At 41.9% G+C, this 19,963-nt stretch overlaps 2 protein-coding genes across 4 annotated transcripts in view; one reads left to right on the top strand and one right to left on the bottom strand.

Annotated features, from left to right (window-relative positions):
- LOC135509535 (protein phosphatase 1H-like) overlaps positions 1-3,343 on the top strand; it is a 57,895-nt gene extending 54,552 nt beyond the window's left edge. For both annotated transcript variants that reach the window (XM_064930271.1, XM_064930272.1), the window contains one exon: positions 325-3,343. In XM_064930271.1, the coding sequence (XP_064786343.1) occupies positions 325-472 (148 nt within the window). In that variant the 3' untranslated portion in view covers positions 473-3,343. The remainder of the gene's footprint in view (positions 1-324) is intronic.
- A 10,684-nt stretch (positions 3,344-14,027) lies between these two features.
- LOC135509543 (protein MON2 homolog) overlaps positions 14,028-19,963 on the bottom strand; it is a 49,427-nt gene continuing 43,491 nt past the window's right edge. For both annotated transcript variants that reach the window (XM_064930281.1, XM_064930282.1), the window contains 2 exons: positions 15,296-15,378; positions 14,028-14,789 (listed from right to left, as the gene is read on the bottom strand). In XM_064930281.1, the coding sequence (XP_064786353.1) occupies positions 14,626-14,789; positions 15,296-15,378 (247 nt within the window). In that variant the 3' untranslated portion in view covers positions 14,028-14,625. The remainder of the gene's footprint in view (positions 14,790-15,295; positions 15,379-19,963) is intronic.

The raw sequence follows: 19,963 nt of genomic DNA, 5'->3' as shown, positions 1-19,963 counted from the left end.
TGAAGTTGATGAAGAGCTTGTGAGACTAGTAATGGAAAGAGTCCTTTCTTGAGGATGCCATGGCATGGTGGTTGATTTAAGTAATCAAAACAGGAAAAACATTAAAATCGTTTCCGAAATGTCCTGCCCCTTCAAGTCTTTCTTAGTTTGGGGATTAGTAAATTCGCCACAGGTGGCTAGTGGAAGAGTTTAAAGACTTTCTGAATGGTAGGTTGTCATGTTATTATTCTCTTGATATTTGTACACACACTGGAGAGTAACACAACTAGCTGTCTGCTTTATGTCTCAGTATACTGTCCTTTTGTCTCTTCCATTGTGCGCCAGGTACACGATGACAGCTCAGGACCTGGTCATGAGGGCGCGGGGGGTTCTGAAGGACCGAGGCTGGAGGATAGCCAACGACCGGCTGGGCTCTGGAGATGACATATCTGTCTACATCATCCCTCTGATGTACGGCAATCGGCAGACCTAGCCCAGGCCCAGCTCGCCAGCACCTACCATGGGACTCAAGACATAGGCTGTGTCCGAAATGGCGCCCTATTCCCTATATAGTGCACTGCACTACATTTAGCCAAGTCCATAAAAAGTAGTGCACTATATAGGGTATAGGATACAATTTTAGGCACTCACCCAAGTGGCAGACCTAGCTGAGGCCCAGCGACCCACCCACCATGGGACTCTAGACAGGCTGCTCCCCCTCTCCCATCTATCCTAACCCCCCTTTCCTTAAATCAATGCCCTGGTGCTCTCACAGTGCTTAAACATGGATTGTTTTCCTGGGGAAGCAAAATGGCACCTGGTTGTTGTACAGTACAGGGTAGCATGATTGTGCTTCTCTCTTGTGAAAGGAAATTCTCAGGATGTTACAATATACAGTACCTTCAGTTTCTACTTTTGTTTCTGTGCTGCAAATGAAAAATTGACAATTGTGGAGTCAAAGGCCTATGAGGGCCATGTATTTGAAACTATTCAGTAGGCTATGGTTTCTGCATAGCCTAGTATTTTACAATGGAAGGGTATAGCGATCACAAAGGTGATCCTACTCTTTTGGATATCGCATGGAACAATTTTAAATTAAGGGCAAAGGGACCGTCTTTTGAAGTGCAATGCTTTATGATGTTGGTTTTTAGCCTATTTAGAGGATATATTGTTAATATATTACTGATTGTGAACATGTAAATAAGCTTAAACATGAATGGATTGTAGATGTAGATTTCAGTTCTATACCCTGTTTGAGTTGTGTGTACAGTATATGTTATGGAACCTGTTTTTGTTTCAATGATGTTCTGTGTGTCTTTTCTGACTAAGGTCAACCATAGGTCACTGACCTAGATTAGGGGTGTCAAACATACAATCTGGCCTGAGGGTGGTTTTAGTAAAAATCAGTTTTGTGTTTAGAAATGATAAAGGATCTACATTTTATACAGTTTCTTGACTGTGTTCAACTTACTAATAATCACCTAAATGAAAGCTAGACAGTCAGGGAGCATCAAATTCCAAAAACTATTTTTTTTAACCACATTTTGACAGCTAGGAAATCATTTAAAAAAATATATGACTAGCAAAATGACTGACTCTTCTGACCTAGACTGTACAATCCTTCCACAAACATACTATAGCTTTCAGATCCGTGGTTTGGGTGTTCCTCTCCAAGTGTAAAATGAATGAAGTCACACTGGTTTGATTGCCAGTGACTGTTTATCTCTCATTGTTTACCTTTTCTCCATTTTGATGGGTTTGTATTTTCTTTGTCACTGCTGTACTCCTGAATCTGAATTTACTTAGAGGATATGAAGGGACACGTCTTCACACTCGATTAGGGTTGCAAACGGCATGTGTATTACTGGAAACTTTCTACGTTTTTTTGGTATCTTTCAAGGATTTTATCCTATCCATCACAATTGGCCATTTTGGGTACATTTGAATATCACGGGGGTCTGTAATAATCTCTGACCCTCTGTATGGCTTTATCACATGTACAATATATGAAATAATTGAATAAGACGATAAAGTATAGAATGAGAAAGCTGTAAAAATATTATCCTAAATATATATTTAGAGAATACCATTGGTGTTTTAATGAGGGTTTCAGCATTAAATATCTTGTATTTTTATAAAATATTTTACAAACCTTTTATTTATATTACTATGTATTTATTGGCTTCCAACTGGTGTCAGTTGTGGAAAAAAGTCAGTTGGCAGAGTTGAGGGATAATCAACGAAGGGCTATGCGTTCTATGCAAAACATGAACAACGTGTAAGGTGTGTTCCAAGACGCGATAGCGGAGTAGACTGACCTTCCCCGGAGTTTGATTATTTCCCAGAGAACGCATAGAGCCCCGAGTTGATTATCTGTTTTATACCATAGCTATACTTTAACACATTTGCCAGAAATGCGTTAATTTGCTGGTAGAAATGTGTTCAAGTTGTCGTGATAACCAAACAGACTTGCTGGTTTAGCTAACCAAACCATTAGTCCTAGCTTGCTATTATGAAACTCGAATTCGACAATGCCACTGTTTTCAATTCGACTTTTGCTTTCAAAAGCAGCTCAAACAAAACATGTAAGAGTGAACTATAGCCATTGAATTTTACGGTGTTGATATACCGTGCCTCTATAGGGAAATGATGCATGCTCTAGAATGCCAGAAACAAGTATTCAACAATGCCATGGTAAAGTTAAGCAATAAGGCCCGAGGGGATGTGGTATATGACCAATATACCACAGCTAAGGACTGTTCTTAAGCACAATGCAGTGCAGAGTGTCTGGATACAGCCCTTAGCCATGGTATTTTAGCCATATACTGTACCACAAAGCACTGCCGGGCCTTATTGCTGTTATAAATTGGTTCCCAAAAATAAATATTTTATCATTCCCATGGTATACTTTCTGATATACCACAGCTTCCAGCCAGTCAGCATTCAGGGCTCTACTGCCCAGTTTATAATTGGAGAAAAAAAAATCTGTTGTTGATTAGATGCTTTTTTCATTAATAAGGCTATTTTCTCTTGAACCATAAGATCTATCTACTAGAAACCCATGGACAATATGGACACAGTTAAAATAAATGAATACTATGATATATATATATTTTTTACACTTCTAGTATCAATTACCAAAGTTATGATAGATTGTGAAAGATTTTCTGTGAATTATCAAAATTACTGAAGATTGTGGTAACTTTGGTAAATTACTGGTAGCTTTGCAACCCTACATTTGATACATAATACTGAAACATCTACCTCAGGCTTTTGGTTTGTTTTAAACAAGAGATCCAATCCCTTGTCCCTGTTTCACCTGTGCATTTTTTCTATATGTCAAATACACGTCTGCATCATCCTGTGTTATGTGCTTGTTTACTTTAGAAATATGAAACTGCATAGGTACAGTGCATGTGCCATTCTTTACTTAAATAATGTCATGTCACTAGTTTTCATACTAGTATGGCTTAGTCTAGCTCTGTTCAACATTGCATAAGGGCAAGGATGGGCAACTCATCATGAGGGGCAACAGTTGCGCTCGCATACACACAAAACATTTTAGTGCCCCCCCCTGAGAGCAGAGATTTAAAAAATAAAAAAAAGTTTAGAGTTAATTTTGAGAATCTACAAATGTTGCTATGGGGTGTAGAGAAAATGTGGCCGTTCTAAAGCAAGTTTGCTGCAATTCTACACAGTTTGCAGTGTTTAATATGATAATTGAGTGAGACTGATTTAACAAAGTAAATCGGGGCCCACTGATTGTAATTCGACCATAATAAGTTTATATAGTTTAGCAGCCAGCTAACTTAGAAATCAAAAATGATTTTTTTTTTTGGGGGGGGGGGGTCAAAGGATGTTCAAAAGGAGGGTTGCTAGTTGCCCATCCCTGTATTAGGGGAAACTCCCATATCTGTCGTATATTACATGAATAAAACATAAGTAGAAATGGTTTACTGAATGTTGTGAGGGCAGAAAATTTACTTGAGACATGGTTGTGTAATTCTATCTTAGAAACAAATGCTTGATTTAATCAAAAGTTCAAGTTACAACACGTGTGTACACTCAAGTTAACATTCAGACCTTAAAGGCTAGAGTTACATCAGATACATGTATTACACAAAAGATGCATTGGAATGTTGGAATGAAAGTCTTGTTCTCTGTTTGTTGTCATTTTGAAATGATGTTAACTTGTAGTTTACTGTTCCTATGTCACACAACTCAGGGAGCTATGTGACTGAATCTCATGCCCGGATGTTGAACATAATCTTTTCTCTGTACAGAGTGTATTTTATCCTGTATCCTTGTGTTATTATGCAGTCTGGTACTTTCACTTTTCTGAACAATACTCTGCAAACTAACCATTTATGGCATTGACCTGAATCAATTTCTGTTCAGATGCAGTATGAAGGATGTACAGTGTCTTGGGTTCCCACCTTGTACCCTTTTATGGATCAGAGGATGGAACTAGCATCTATTTAAATGCTTGATGCACTTCAGTCAATGTAGTATGTATATTCTTTATTCAATACAGTGGGCTGACAATGTCTCCTGGATGACTAGTCAGGAGCTACATTAATAGGCATTCCATCTCACGCAAGGCCTCTACTGATGACACTGATGCTCTAAAGATAAACCCATACAGTCTCTAATGATGTCAGTACTTGGGACTTGCAAGATGTGTCTGTGGCGTTTTAAGTGGATTCGTATCTTGAGTTGTTTTTAGAAGCGTTTTTAGGGAGGTGTTGACGTCTACAACCGCACGGTTTCTAATCCAGTCAAATCATTCTCTCGTCATGCATATTCTATGTTAACTCTTATCGCGGTTCCTTTGACATTCTTGGTAGCATGTTTCTTTTCAAGCTGTTTCAATGCGTTTCTGTTTTGATTACACAAACGTTACTCAACTGCTCTATGACTGACTCGCTCAAAACAATACAGAAAGAGACTCAAGCAGAATGTTAAAAGAAGATTGTAAATACGGTACAATGTAAAAAGACAAGTCGGAAACAAGTCTATCCTTTGTAATACTGTATGTGTTGGACATTTTTTGTAACTCCAAAAAAACACAAAATGAAGTAAACGGGAATTCGTAATGTCTTCAAAACGTAAGGGCAGTGTAAAGAAATGAAGGATTGCTTTTACAATTTATAAAGAATGCTGTGTCATTCCAAAGCCTATTTTCTTGTAAATGTTAGAAGTAAAAACAAATGTACAAAGGGTACACACATCAACACAACGTACCATTGTGTATATCTACAACAACAGATTTAGATAGACCTACATTATGTAAATCAGATGGATACAGTACATACTACACAGGACTCGTATAGGAAGCCTTTGTGTTTCGGGAGTATTTAGGGCTCAATTACCAGATGGCACTAGACGTTTTGCTATAGACAGATGGAAGGTGGTGATTGATTCCTGAGTAGAACAGCACTTTGGTGAGCCCTGTGTGGCATGCAGGGAGGATTGGCCCCCTGGGGGAGCAGACAGCTGGAGTGCTGGAGACCTGTCTGGAAGGAGGCAGGAGGTCGACTGTCTGGCTGATCTTGATACCAGGGCTCTCAATTTGATTTCTGTGATTCCTCACATCCAGCCTCCTTGCCGGCAAGTGTCTATCCTGTGAAAATGTATGGGAAAAAAACAGATACATTCTATCAATCATTTTGTAATTTTCATGTTTTTTTCTGCATGATTAAAATCGATTTCAAGTACTTCAGAAATGTTCGGTGATCTGGTACAAAATGCGCAAAGATGCCAGGGGAAAGACAGCCTAGCCATGCGTCTTTCTCCCGCCCCTTCAAACTCAATGCAAGGCATTGACATGACTTGCGCAAGCTTGTTTTTACTTTATACTGCCAGCTAACGGACGGCGAAAGGCAGGCGGAGAGCTTCAATGCCTTTCATGTGTCAATATGTCCCATTCATTTTCATAGTCTCAAATAATGCATATTGGCTTGTGAAAAGTAATGGGTTAGGCAGAGCTCGCTACTGCCTATGGACTTCACGCCTCATCTCTTCACACGTCATCTGCCGCCTTTTGGTGGTTATGCTCGATTTGCTGCTAGCTAAAGTAAACTGATCAGGATGGCTAACACATTGCATCTGAAACCGTTTTCAAAGTTGGATTTTCTAGTGGGTGATAGGGAATGGAAGACCAACATCGGATTTTAGGGACTTTGATCAAAGGAAGGGACAGAAAGTAACACGATCATTTCAATCTGGGTGTTATAAACGGAAAGACTGGCTCTGTGGCTAAGCAACTAGCTGCCGACTCTTAATGCTTCCCCTGCCTGCAGTTGTCCACAAGCGACAGCGTGTGGATAAGAGACAGTTACTGCGACTTGAACAAATTGCCTAGAGATTTGCCTGCGACAAGCCGGCTACTCAAGACCTTTTCATGTTCCAGAGTGCCAGTGCCCTCCCACACGCCCACTGTTTGCTAAAACAGGTGATTTTAGAGAAGTGGTGTGACCAACATACAGTTGAAGTCGGAAGTTTACTTACACCTTAGCCAAATACATTTAAACTCAGTTTTTCACAATTCCTGACATTTAATCCTAGTAAAAAAATCCCTGCTTTAGGACAGTTAGGATCACCACTTTATTTTAAGAATGTGAAATGTCAGAATAATAGTAGAGAGAATGATTTATTTGAGCTTTTATTTATTTCATCACATTCCCAGTGGGTCAGAAGCTCCTGACAGAGCTGGTGTAACTGAGTCAGGTTTGTGGACCTACTTGCTCGCACATGCTTTTTCAGTTCTGCCCACACATTTTCTATAGGATTTGAGGTCAAGGCTTTGTGATGGCCACTCCAATACCTTGACTTTGTTGTCCTTAAGCCATTTTGCCACAACTTTGAAAGTATGCTTGGGGTCATTGTCAATTTGCGACCAAGCTTTAACTTCATGACTGATGTCTTGAGATGTTGCTTCAATATATCCACATAACTTAGCTTCCTCATGATGCCATCTAATTTGTGAAGTGCACCATTCCCTCCTGCAGCAAAGCACCCCCACAACATGATGCTACCACCCCCGTGCTTCACGGTTGGGATGGTGTTCTTCGGCTTGCAAGCGTCCCCCTTTTTCCTCCAAACATAATGATGGTCATTATGGCCAAACCGTTGTATTTTTGTTTCATCAGACAAGAGGAGATTTCTCCAAAAAGTACGATCATTGTCCCCATGTGCAGTTGCAAACCGTAGTCTGGCTTTTTTTATGGCGGTTTTGGAGCAGTGGCTTCTTCCTTGCTGAGCGGCCTTTCAGGTTATGTTGATATAGGACTCGTTTTACTGTGGATATAGATACTTTTGTTCCTATTTCCTTCAGCATCTTCACAAGGTCTTTTGCTGTTGTTCTGGGATTGAATTTCACTTTTCGCACCTAAGGAGGAGCGAAATGGAGACAGAACGCATCTCCTTCCAGAGCGGTATGACGGCTGTGTGGTCCCATGGTGTTTATACTTGCGTACTATTGTTTGTACAGATGAACGTGGTACCTTCAGGCGTTTGTAAATTGCTCCCAAAGATGATCCAGACTTGTGGAGGTCTGCAATTTGTTTGTCTGAGGTCAGAAAATGTTTGACCTCTGTCATTGCCAACAAAGGGTGTATAACAAAGTATTGAGATAAACTTTTGATATTAACCAAATACTTATTTTCCACCACAATTTGCAAATAAATTCATTAAAAATCCTACAATGTGATTTTCTGGATTTTTTTTCTCATTTTGTCTGTCATAGTTGAAGTGTACCTATGATGAAAATTACAGGCTCTCTCATCTTTTTAAGTGGGAGAACTTGCACAATTGGTGGCTGACTAAATACTTTTTTGCCCCACTGTAGATGTCAAAACTGAGTTGCCAAAACTATAGTTGTTAACAAGAAATTTGTGGAGTTGTTGAAAAACAAGTTTTAATGATTCCAACCTAAGTGTATGTAAACTTCCGACTTCAACTGTAGATCATCCCTAGGAAACAGAGGGACGATCTCCAAAGGTCCAATGACCTCCTCTCTCTCGCCTGTCATGCAGATCTTGTTACACAGTAGGGTAACACTCTGTTGCGTTGTTTTTGAAGGTGTGCGTTGCTTACGCAAAACCAGTCTCCAAGCCTTTAGCCCGTCACATGGGACCGTCTATTGTGCTTGAGGCTTTTCCCATGGCAGCCTTTTGAGCCACTGGAAAGTGATGAGTTGTAATATTTATATTCTAACCAGCTTTGCCATCTATCTTATGCCTGCAAAGCGAGTGAGTGGGCGGCACGCACTGTCAGCCCACCGATCGTGCCTATTGCCCCAGGGTCCTCCTGGATACCTTGGTACCCAAACACCTCCTTTATGCCAGTCAGTGGCAACCGTCTTGTAGCAGGCTGGAGCTTGTGGTTACACCCACCGCTCTTACCGTTTACAAAAGTAGAGTGTCTCCACCGTTTGTGTCCAGCAGGCACCCAGCGCATTTTCTTGGATAAAAGCAAGAGTATTGCGCTACAGCGGCTACGACCCCTGCATTTTTCTGTAACGGGAGGCCCCCTTCCTTATTAACGGCTATCTTTGGATAGTGGAGGATATTGTATTGAAAAATGCAATAGCAATAGTTACAACTCAGAAGGCTACCTCTTGGACACTGTTTTTAAGGCATCTCCTTATGGGAGATTTGCATTTTTGAATGTGTGGCCACCCCTCGTACTTTAATGAAGTCTGTACTGACTTGATGTCACTGCACCTTCTTTGGAGCGATGCGCCATATCCCATAGTTAGACATCAAAACGAGAATTTGAAATAGAACTCAAGGTTACTATGAGAATATGAGTGAGATGTCTTACCACTTTTCCCTGCTCACAAGAGCACAAGGAAGAGAGTCATGCTTGACAGTGACCAGTTGGCAGGCGAGTGGCTACGTTTATGGAGGAGAGGGGCTTACCTCATTCGCCACTCGAGTTATCTGTCTCAACATACGCTGTGTGATTGGATACTTTGAACCTCGGGACACGCCCAGGCAAATCCCATAGTGCGACATCTCACTCATATTCTCATAGAACTGGGGTTACGCAAGTGACCTTGAGTTATGGCGCACCAGTGGCCATTATACTGTATTGTTATTATCAGACCACATGATCCTATCCTTGAGTAGTGACACACACCCATCCACCCATGTACATACGCACACAGACAATCTATATTGGATATCAAAGTGCTGTAGTGGGAGTCTGACACTCCTAGGTCCTCCACAGGAGTCTGAGAGCCATCTGGTCCATAACCCTTACCCCACCCATTCCCATACAGTCAGACCAGCATTGATCTGGCAATCTACTCCTACTCTCCCCATGCGTGTGTGGTCCAGATTGTTTAACAGCGATGACACAGTCAGTCACTCTCGTCTGGGTGAATTGTTTTTCCAAGGTCGTCACATAGCTCCACAGCAGAGAACAGAACCAAGGGAGTAGCTAGCTGACTAAGCGAGACAAGGGTCGATTCTCATCATCCCTGCCTGCCGCTGTGAATGCGATGAGGGTACAGGTACGCCCAGGCAGGCAGTAGGCACCTCACAATCAATAACTGGATCAATGACTGTATAGGGAAACTGGATAGATATTTTGAGTCCCACAGCTAGAGGAAAATGGGAACAGAGTGAGGGAGGGGGGCACAGTCACATGTGAGGCATGTGTGCTATGGGCCCGGCTCAGACTAAGTAAATGTATGTCTTTCCTATTCACGCCTTTCCTACGCACTTATCAGTAGTTGGTATTCAAATTTACCTTAAGCAGGTGGGTAAAGGGCTTTGAAGGCATGGCTCCCTTGTGTGCACTGAATACGATAAGGGTTGAACAGTAGTTCTATAAATCTGAACACCAACTACTGAGCAGTGCGTAGGAAAGGTGAGTGTAGGAAAGGTGTACATTTCCTACATTTGAATCGGGCCTTTACAGCAAGTGTTACAGTCCCACTGTTGAAGTTGCGCTATATTATAGTTAATGCTTGAAACCTATAACTGTTTCGATATTTTGGGGTACAGGGCCAGAAAAAGCGAAAAGCTCTAAAAAGTGAAACATTTGTGGATGTCATTGTCTTTGTTGGGAGTTTTGTAGTGCAAGCTGTCCTGTCTTTCCTTTTGTCTGTGCTTTCAGGACACCTTTCCTTTTGTCTGTGCTTTCAGGACACCTTTCCTTTTGTCTGTGCTTTCAGGACACCTTTCCTTTTGTCTGTGCTTTCAGGACACCTTTCCTTTTGTCTGTGCTTTCAGGACACCTTTCCTTTTGTCTGTGCTTTCAGGACACCTATCCTTCTGTCTGTGCTTTCAGGACACCTTTCCTTTTGTCTGTGCTTTCAGGACACCATTCCTTTTGTCTGTGCTTTCAGGACACCTTTCCTTTTGTCTGTGCTTTCAGGACACCTTTCCTTTTGTCTGTGCTTTCAGGACACCTTTCCTTTTGTCTGTGCTTTCAGGACACCTTTCCTTTTGTCTGTGCTTTCAGGACACCTTTCCTTTTGTCTGTGCTTTCAGGACACCTTTCCTTTTGACCATAATGCTAGTGTTGTTAGCAATGCAAAGGAATGTGTGGAATGTAGAGAATGTTTAGTGTACACACCAAGAGGCAGATCCTCCAGTCCGGTCCATCAGAAGGTGTAGCAGGGGAGGCAGCGGTAGACGGTTCTGTTCCAGGGTGCAGATGTGATGATAATCATAGGAGGGAGCAGGCTGATTTTCCACAGGGAATGGGCTCTGATTTATTGCCTTGGGGTCTGAACGGAATGAAGCTGACTTATCTGCAGCCCGACTCAAATGTGAACGTCCACACAAGATGGATGACTGGGGCTGGATAGGCTGTTCTCCATAACTCCTCCACGGTACCCGATAGCTACCTGCACTGCCTCGTTCTGACTGATCTTTACTTCACTCACTTTAGTTTGCCATCACTGGGAAAGCTAAGGCAGAAAGTATTTGATTGTGAAAGCAATGTCTTTTGGTTGGTTATTTCTCACTTCTGCCATGTTATATTAGTGCTGATTATGTTTCCTGGCATGGCGCAGCCAACTGAATCAGTAAAGGAAAGATGAGCTTCACAAGTGTTCAATATTGTTGATACCCATGTGAAAGCTCTCTCTGAAGACGATGGATGACAACCATCTTGGCAATGAAAGGAGGCAGGCAGTCCTGGACCTGCAGAATTCTCCACATACTATCAATCCTTCCAGAGCTCTATTACTAAAAGGTTCTGGTGAAAAGGGTGCCCTAAATGTGAACATATATCTGCCAGCACCGTAACGTATGGTAAATGGTGAACCCATAAATATTGCAGCGTGTCAATGTAGGAAGATCAAGTGGAGCAGGACCCAATCTTCAGTCAGAACAGCAGCTTCACAAAGGAGAGCAAAACACAGTAGCTGTGTGGGCTGACGCTTGCATCCTATTTCCTATAAAGTGCACTACTTTTGTCCATGGCCGATAGGGCTCTGGTCAAAAGTAGTGCACTATATAGGGTGCCATTTTAGACACAGGCTCTGTCTAGGCAGCTCTGAATCTCCTACTAGAGGACCTCAGCCAGCAGTTTCACAGACTGGGGCTTGCAGTCTGCTACTGCAGCCTATCAAAAACGCATTACTCATTCCAGCCCCCCCCCCCATCACAAGACTTGGCTGCCATACTGATTCAGGGCTCAGCACAGCACAGGCAGATGCTACTGGGTGCAGTTGGCCAGCAGCTAGCTAGGGTTGAAGAGGGTAACTCACAATGCATGACCCATATCAGAATATGTCACAACTCTGTTTTTAGAGACACAATGGTGAAGCCCTGTGCTGAGCTGCATTGGCCACGTGGTTCATGTGTATAGGCTCTCTGTAGTTCGTACTGTAGCCGAAATGCTGCAACTATGTCTGTCTGTGGCACGTCAGTCAGTCTGATGACTTAACTGAGTCAGATTGCGAGGTCAGTCAGTGGTGCTAAAGGAACAACACTGCACATTTTCTATCAACTGCCTTGGTTAAATTGGCCACCTGCCTCTAGACCAGCATTTCCCAAACTTGGTCCTGGGACCCCAAGGGGTGCACATTTTGTTTTTTGACCTAACACTACACAGCTGATTCAAATGATCAAAGCTGAATGATTAGTGCACTCCTTGGGGTCCCGAGGACCAAGTTTAAGAGCCTCTACTCTAGATAGTTTGCTTACAATAAGATGTCACGTGTTGCAATATTGCTCTCTCTCCCTCCAGTGACCGATGGAATGCTAAACATCAACAAAGGACGTTATGGTTCGCCATAAATGTGGACTGCCTGCAGGCTGTATCAGGCCAATTCCAATTTTACCAGCGGGCAGTAGGGGCGCCACGTCACAGCTCTCTCGCCGATCATATAGCAAAACCGTGACCTACATGCTTTCGAGATTGGAGAGACAGCAGCCACTTTGCCCGAGGGTGAAACCCAATATCTATACAAATGTATGACTTTTTTTTGCTCCACATTTTTATCCCTGGTGTACAATAAACTTTTTTGGGGAAAATTAGTATCTCAAACCGAAAAAAGGCACTTGCATGCATTTCCCTGTAAAACCATACATGATAGCCTAGATAATATGCAATTCATTTCCAAAACGTCCATCAATGAAAAGTGACACGCAAAAAAGTAGACACAAGCAGCTTTTTACACCTTGAGAAAATGATTTTATTTGAGTTTAAAATCCCAATTGCTACCACCTCTGGAGCTGTAAGGCAAAACGGAAGGATTGCAGCGACAACACATTACTTCCACAGTTACAATGTAACAACGTAGCTGTTACAACTAACATATTTAACTTTACCTTTTCAAAACGAATAAAACAGGAAACTCCTCGGCTTGAAGTCGAACACCAGCACTAGCAAGGCAGTAGTTTGCGCAGTCATCTCCATAGCAGGCAATGTCATAACCCAACCAACAGCACAAACTACTACCTCAGCCAGTACATGGTCAAATGCCGATAGAAACACACTGAAATAGCAGCACTCACAAGACAAAATTGCAAATTATAACGAACACATTTGGCATCGATAATTCCGGATCCGTACGGTTCCACACGCCTGGGACTGGGTTATCTTCATCCGACGTCCTAAGCAGACAGCCGTCTCATGAGAAGAGTTGAAATTTGAGGGAAACACCGCCCCAGACATCCCCTAGTCTACTCCTCCCCCTTTCCTCTGTGCACCAGATAACACTCGGTCCTCTCTCTCATTTGACTAATCACAAACTCCAGTTTGTCGCAACAATGAAACCCTTGACACTCGTTTTTGCGAACTGATACATTGAAGAAGATCCATAGTCGCAACCAAATAGAACGTTCTTGCGCTTGCCCAATATAGATTGGACATAATGCCGCGCTGACGTGCCAGTCGGGAACTAGGACATTTCCGATTTGCTAACTGGTTGTATACTGAACCAAAATATCAACGCAACAAGGATGTTACTGAGTTACAGTTCATAAGGAAATCAGTCAATTGAAACATTTATTAGGCTCTAAATAATGGATTTCACACGACTGGGCAGGGGTGCAGCCATGGGAGGGCCTTGCGGGGGCATAGGCCCTGCCAATCAGTGTGATTTTTTTTCTCCACAAAGGGTCTTTATTACAGACAGAGATACTCCTCAGCACTCCCCCTAACATGGAAGTAAACACATTTGTGCACAACATTTGAGAAATAAGTGGTGTGTGTATGGAAATTTGTGATTTTTTTTAAAATTCACCTCATGAAACCTTTTCCGAGGTTAGTTCCCGACTAGCATGTGAACTCGGCATAATACATCCCATGACCCTCACCAGAATTCCTCTAATTACAACTTTGCAGGAAATGTCAGTGAGGAGCTTACTCGTTTAGGATTGTGGGAAAAGCATTTTCTATATTTTAGCAAGCAAGACTCCCACAATGTAAACAATGTTCCAGCGTAAACTAGGTTTGGGATTTCTGAGACTAAGCCAGCTCTCACATACAATCTCACATGCTTAAGAAAATGACATGGAGCATACATTCAAATCATATACAGGGTCAAGGACAGGACATCACCGAGGCACACACAGAAATCAAATAATTGACTGTAGAACTGTCCCATTTATTTTATACAGACAAATACATCCCTTCTCACGCCGGTTAATAGAGTACATGGAATGTTACAGTAAGATTTTTTAAATAAAATCAAGGCTGTTGAAAATGTCACCACCCACCACCCCCTCTTAAAGATCCATATAGCCCAAGTACTTTGTTTTTTCTTAATTACATCATTAACACTGTCACCACACACTGTACATCGACTCTCAGGAAATCCAAATAAAACAAACGAAACACAAAGAAAACATTTTTTTTGTTTTTTGTTTTACTGTAGCAGTTAATACACAAGTCCAGCCAGTCAGAATAAGAATGGGAGGTGGTATCAACCAAAGTGTTTTAGAAGCATACATTGAAGATGTCATGTGTAGCAGGTCAGTCGTCGTCATTGTGGACTGAGCTGTCGCGGGGGGAGCTCAGTTACCACGGGTTACTGTCTGTTAGATGGGCTCACATGGGAGTAAAAGAGCCCGTCCGTCTATCCCTCTGTCCACTTGTATGAAGAAGTGTATGTTTGGGTCTCAGGAGGACACATTCATTAGGAATTCCTTCATTATAAAAAGGGGGTTGGTCTGGTCAGGATTCTCCGTTCTGAACTCTGGAGACAGGGGGCTGCATAAAGTCTTTGAAGGGCCCCAAGGCCTCCTTCAGCGCTGAGCTGACCTCAGAAGAGGAGCAGGTGATGCACTCCACCAGTGTAGGGTACAGGGCAATCACCTGGGCCCATGTGGTCCCATCCACTGTAGGTGGGCACACACCATGGGATGGGGAATATGTGCAATGAGGGGATAGGAGAGGGAGGAGGGCAGCGGAGAGGGGAGGAGGAGGGCAGATGAGAGGGGAGGAGGGCAGCGGAGAGGTGTGGAGGGCAGCGGAGAGGGAGGTGGGCAGCGGAGAGGGAGGAGGGCAGCGGAGAGGTGTGGAGGGCAGCGGAGAGGGAGGTGGGCAGCGGAGAGGGAGGAGGGCAGCGGAGAGGGTGGAGGGCAGCGGAGATGAGAGGAAGGCAGAGGAGTGGAGGGCAGATGAGATGAAAGCAAAGAAGAGGCAGAAGAGTGGAAAGGAGAGGAAGAGAGATGTGAAAGAGAAAGCAATTAAATAAATCATTGTTTTCATTAGAAATTAAGAGGTAAATGTTTTTTTTTGTCTGGATAAATTACAATACAAACAACCTCAAGGGCACTTTTGTATGCCTCTAGTAAAATAATTATATATGTGTCTGTTTTCTAAGTTCTTTATTCCTACTCACCATTTTCTGGCTGGGTCTTTTTAAGTGAGTCCATCAAAGTGCTGATAGCTTTTAAGACAAAGATGATTTCGGTCACCTGTTGCCTAGAAATAAAATATAAAGGAATGGAATAATTATATACTTTAACATATTAATGTTGTGCATTGAAAAATAATAAAATAACTTGCATTCAGAACCAAGCAAGGGGACATACAATGAGCACCCATCAATTAAAACCCTATTTGCAACAGGAGGCCTGAATATATGTAATTTGTTAGTCAGTGTGGCATTTGCTTAACTAATAGAGAAAGGCCACAGAGAAAAGGGTTAGGGGGCAGTTTGAAAATAGAAATGTGTTTCTGAAGGATGCACATTTGATTACGCTATTAACCTGAGAAGTTGACAATCATGCGTCATCCTCTGTCCACTACGGAAGACTGTTACACTACACTGGTAAACCAACACAGTACAGTATACATTTTTGGATGACAGTGCATCAACCAAGGAAATGGGCAATTCCACAGTAACAGAGTGAGTTTATTTTTATTTTTACAGGGACAGTGCACATTAATCAACGTTTCAGTAAAAGTGCCGGTTTTAGCCAGCCGGCTAATTTTCAACCGCAGTCCCTGGGCAGGTTATTAAAAACAATTACAATACAGATAATAGCAACATAGGTCAAGCAAGACATAGCAACATAGAACAAAAAGCAGCAAGACAAAATTCATAAAAGAAACTAAGTGTTTCCACACCTCACAAGCTACAGACAACATGGAAAGCGGCAACACACAGCTAGGGACCATGTTCACAAATCTGATTGACCTTTAGCCATGTCTTCAAGCATTTTGTGAAAGTGTGATATGTGGTGCATTTATGTGAGTCTGATGGCAGTGTATGGGAAGCTCTCACAGAGAAAACGGATTTACTAAAGGTGCTTTTCCTTAAGGGAACTATACAGTCACCTCTCATGGCAGACCTTGTGGATCTGCTGCCATATGTTTGGGTTTTCTGTTTAACAAAAATACTGAATGGAGGGGGAGCCAGGCCATTTAGGATCTTGAATACAAGACATGCTTCGGTGTATTGCACAAGATTTTCCCAACTCAGGAGCTCATGCTTTCTGAGGATGTAACAGTGATGATGGCTATTGGGCTTCCTATCAAGCACTTTGACTAGTTGGGCCCAAGCTTGCTGTACAACATTAAGACCTATTCAGTCTGTCTACAAACAGGCTCTCAATCAGTATGTTAAGTGGGGAAGTATCATAGATTTGAAGTACAGTTTTTCTACCTCTGTAGTCAAACAATTTCGTATAAATCGAAAATTAGCTCGGTTGAATTTGGTTATTTGAATTACCTTTTCCACATGCTTTTTAAAGAGAGGTTGGAATCAAGTATGATGCCAAGGTACTTAAAATCAGATACCACCTGGAGCTTCAGCTCAGTAGCATCTGTTGCCCTCTTTGTGAAGAACATGCAAACAGTTTTTTTCACATTGAGATGCAAATACAAGTCACTGAGCCACTTTGTAACCTGGACCATTACAGTAGTGAGTTCTTGTGCAGCTTGTTGTTTGCTCTTTGCATGCACATATATCACTGTATCATCTGCATACATTTGAACTTCAGACCCAGTGCAGACAGAAGGCAGATCATTAACGTACAGGCTGAACAGGAGGGGCCTCAGACCCTTGGGGCACGCCCACATCATAGTTAAGAGTGGGCGACAGCACATTGCTCACTCTGACACACTGAGTTCTGCCTTCAAGGTATGACTTCATCCATCAAGGCATCAGGGGAAAAGTTGAACTTGGACAATTTTGTGATGAGAATCTCATGGTTAACAGTATCAAGAGCCTTCCTTAGGTCCAGAAACACAGCCCCAACAACGCCCCCTTTGTCCATATTGGACTTTACATTTTCCAGAAGAAAGCAGTTGGCCGTATCTGTAGAGTGTTTCGCTCTGAAGCCAAACTGCATGGAGTGTAATGTGAAGGGGCTGTTGTTGAGGTGGGCAATCAGTTGTTCTGCTACACACTTTTCAACAACCTTTGACACCACAGGTAGTATACTAATGGGCCTGTAGTTACTCACGTCAACAGGGTCGCCTGATTTAAAGATGGCCGTTATTATGGCCGACTTCCATACCCTTGGAAACACCCCGAGACCAATAGATGTGTTGGTGACCTTAGTAATGGGGCCAATGAGTGACACAGACTAAGATTATTCACTTTAAAAATGTATATCAAACAAAAACCAATGATTCCAAAGTTGCACAAAGCAACAGTAAAACATGTCGTCCCTCACGAATGATGCAGCTTTTGGGCCAATTGAGATATCACGTGTGACTAACATATTTCCAGTTATTGTGTGTGACCACAGATTATCCATTATAGTGACCAGATACTCAAGTGGCCGCTCTAATAATAAAAAATAAATGTCTCAAAAAATGGAAGGCAGTTAGCCTGGGTACCAGTCTCTTTAGCTAACCCACTCCCTGTCGTGTGCCAAATACCTTTTGGCAATGACAAGAAGTGTCAAGGAGTGGAATGTTAGCTTAAAAGACTGGTACTCAAACTAGAAGGAAGTCAGAAGGAGGCAAGATCAGGTGGGACCATTCTAGCCAATGAGAGAGAGGGCAGATACACGTGTGAAAACAGCAATGGTGGAAAAAAACTAAATTCTTATACTTTAGTAGTATTTTACTGAGTGACTTTTACTAAGTCTAAAGGTATTTGGTTTGAAATATACTTAAGTATCAAAAGTAAATGTAGTTGCTAAAATATACCTAAGTACCAAAAGTAAAAGTACAAATAATTTAAAATTGCTTATATTAAGCAAACCAGACAGTACAATTCTCTTGTTTTTTATTTATTTACAGATAGTCAGGGTCACACTCCAACACTCAGACATTATTTAAAAACAAAGCATTTGTGTTTAGTGAGTCTGCGAGAGCAGAGGCAGTAGGGATTGTAACTGACAGTTAGAGACTTACAGGTTGTGTCATTGTCTTTTGTTTGAATGAATTGTTTATGTGTCCGCTGTGCGGGAGAAATGATAAGACAAGCGGAACTACGTAGCTAATACTGTTGTAATGGGGATCCTTATTTTAGCAACACCCATTTGGAGGGAAGGCAATCCCGCGCTGTTTTAGCTAAGTTCATGTCATCGGGGGTAGTTCATAAAGGTTGAAGCATGTATGTTAGGATGAAGTGTGAATTCATGCCAGGAATAATAAGTGCGAAGTTTGATTTCCTCCCTTCTGTAATAAGCAGCCAATGAGGTATTTTCCCTTTATTCATGTCTTTAATCTGAACCCGTTATAACGCCGGTTAAACTGTTATGCATGTAAGCACTTCAGAGTTATACCAAGCTAATAAGTCACTCGTAAGATAAGGTTGTAAGAGTGTGCTTAACTGTATTTTTCATTTACTTTATAGTTCTCACGGAAGGTGATAATTCTGACTAAAACGACAGAATATAGCCGCCAGTTAAAATCAAGGAACGGTTGTGCTCGTGGTTACTGGAGGGAGCTACAGGGATGATCATGGTTGTTCTCCTGATAAGTGTGTGAACTGGACTATTTCCTGTTCTGCTAAGCATTCAAAATGTAACGAGTAGTTTTGGGTGTCAGGGAAAAATGTATGGAGTAAAAGGTACATTATTTTCTTTAGGAATGTTGTGAAGTAGAAGTAAAAATGGTCAAAAATATAAATAGTGAAGTACAGATACACAAAAAACTACTTAAGAAGTATTTGAGACCACTGAACAACAGGCACAACTCCAATATAAAGTGTTTTTTTTTTCTCTCAATGTTGCCGGGTTGTCACGTGTCCTATTTGTCAGTACACTCGTAACAATCTAAGCACTTCCCCACTATGAAACAGCACTATGATCTCCATTCAGAAACTCCTCGCTTAGTGAGCAAAAATCTATTAAAAAAACACCACCTGCTGGAGAAGACAGATTTTGTTCCCAGTTACTGTATCTCTCTCGCTTCCACTCTGTTTTGACGCACAAATTTCAGTTTCAATACCTATAGTTCCCGCCTTGGGCCAATCAGTGTAATTTTGCAAAGCTGGATCTGTATGGCAAGATGCATCATTCACCCACGTTTCTTCAAAATTGGGCCAGTGTTGTCTGAGATACAGTGTGTGACTAACGAGCGGAGACTACATTGTGGGGGACAACAAACCACACAACTTTATGCATAACAACTACTTTTAACAATTTCCACAGAAAAAATGTACAAAAACACATTTACTTGAACAGTGCATAAGCAAAGTTTGGTAACAGAATGACACCTTGTGCTGTTTGTGCTGTCATTCCGTTACCAAACTTTGCATCTGCCCTTATCTTCAAGGAAATGTGTTTTTGTACAATTTTCAGTGGAAATTGTTAAAAGTAGTCATTGTGCATAGTTTGTTTAACTTTGCAATCATTGGTTTTTGTTTGACATACATTTAAAAAAAGTGACAAATCTGTGTCTCGGAGTCACTGTCACAGTGGAATTGCCTGAATCTACCCCGTATGAATACCAAGAGAATGAAAGAGAAAGAATGAGAGAGAACCCAGAGGAACATGTACGGAGAAACTGCTGCCAGTTCTCAGCTAAACAGCCAGTGTAAACCCTCTCTCGTTGAATCTGAATGCTAATTCCGTGTAATAGGTGCATAAAACACTTCACAAAA

This window comes from Oncorhynchus masou, chromosome 22 (assembly GCF_036934945.1).
Source record: "Oncorhynchus masou masou isolate Uvic2021 chromosome 22, UVic_Omas_1.1, whole genome shotgun sequence".
Taxonomy (NCBI): Eukaryota; Metazoa; Chordata; class Actinopteri; order Salmoniformes; family Salmonidae; genus Oncorhynchus; species Oncorhynchus masou.
Note: the sequence above shows the minus strand (reverse complement) of the source record. Positions and strands in the feature narration are given on the sequence as shown.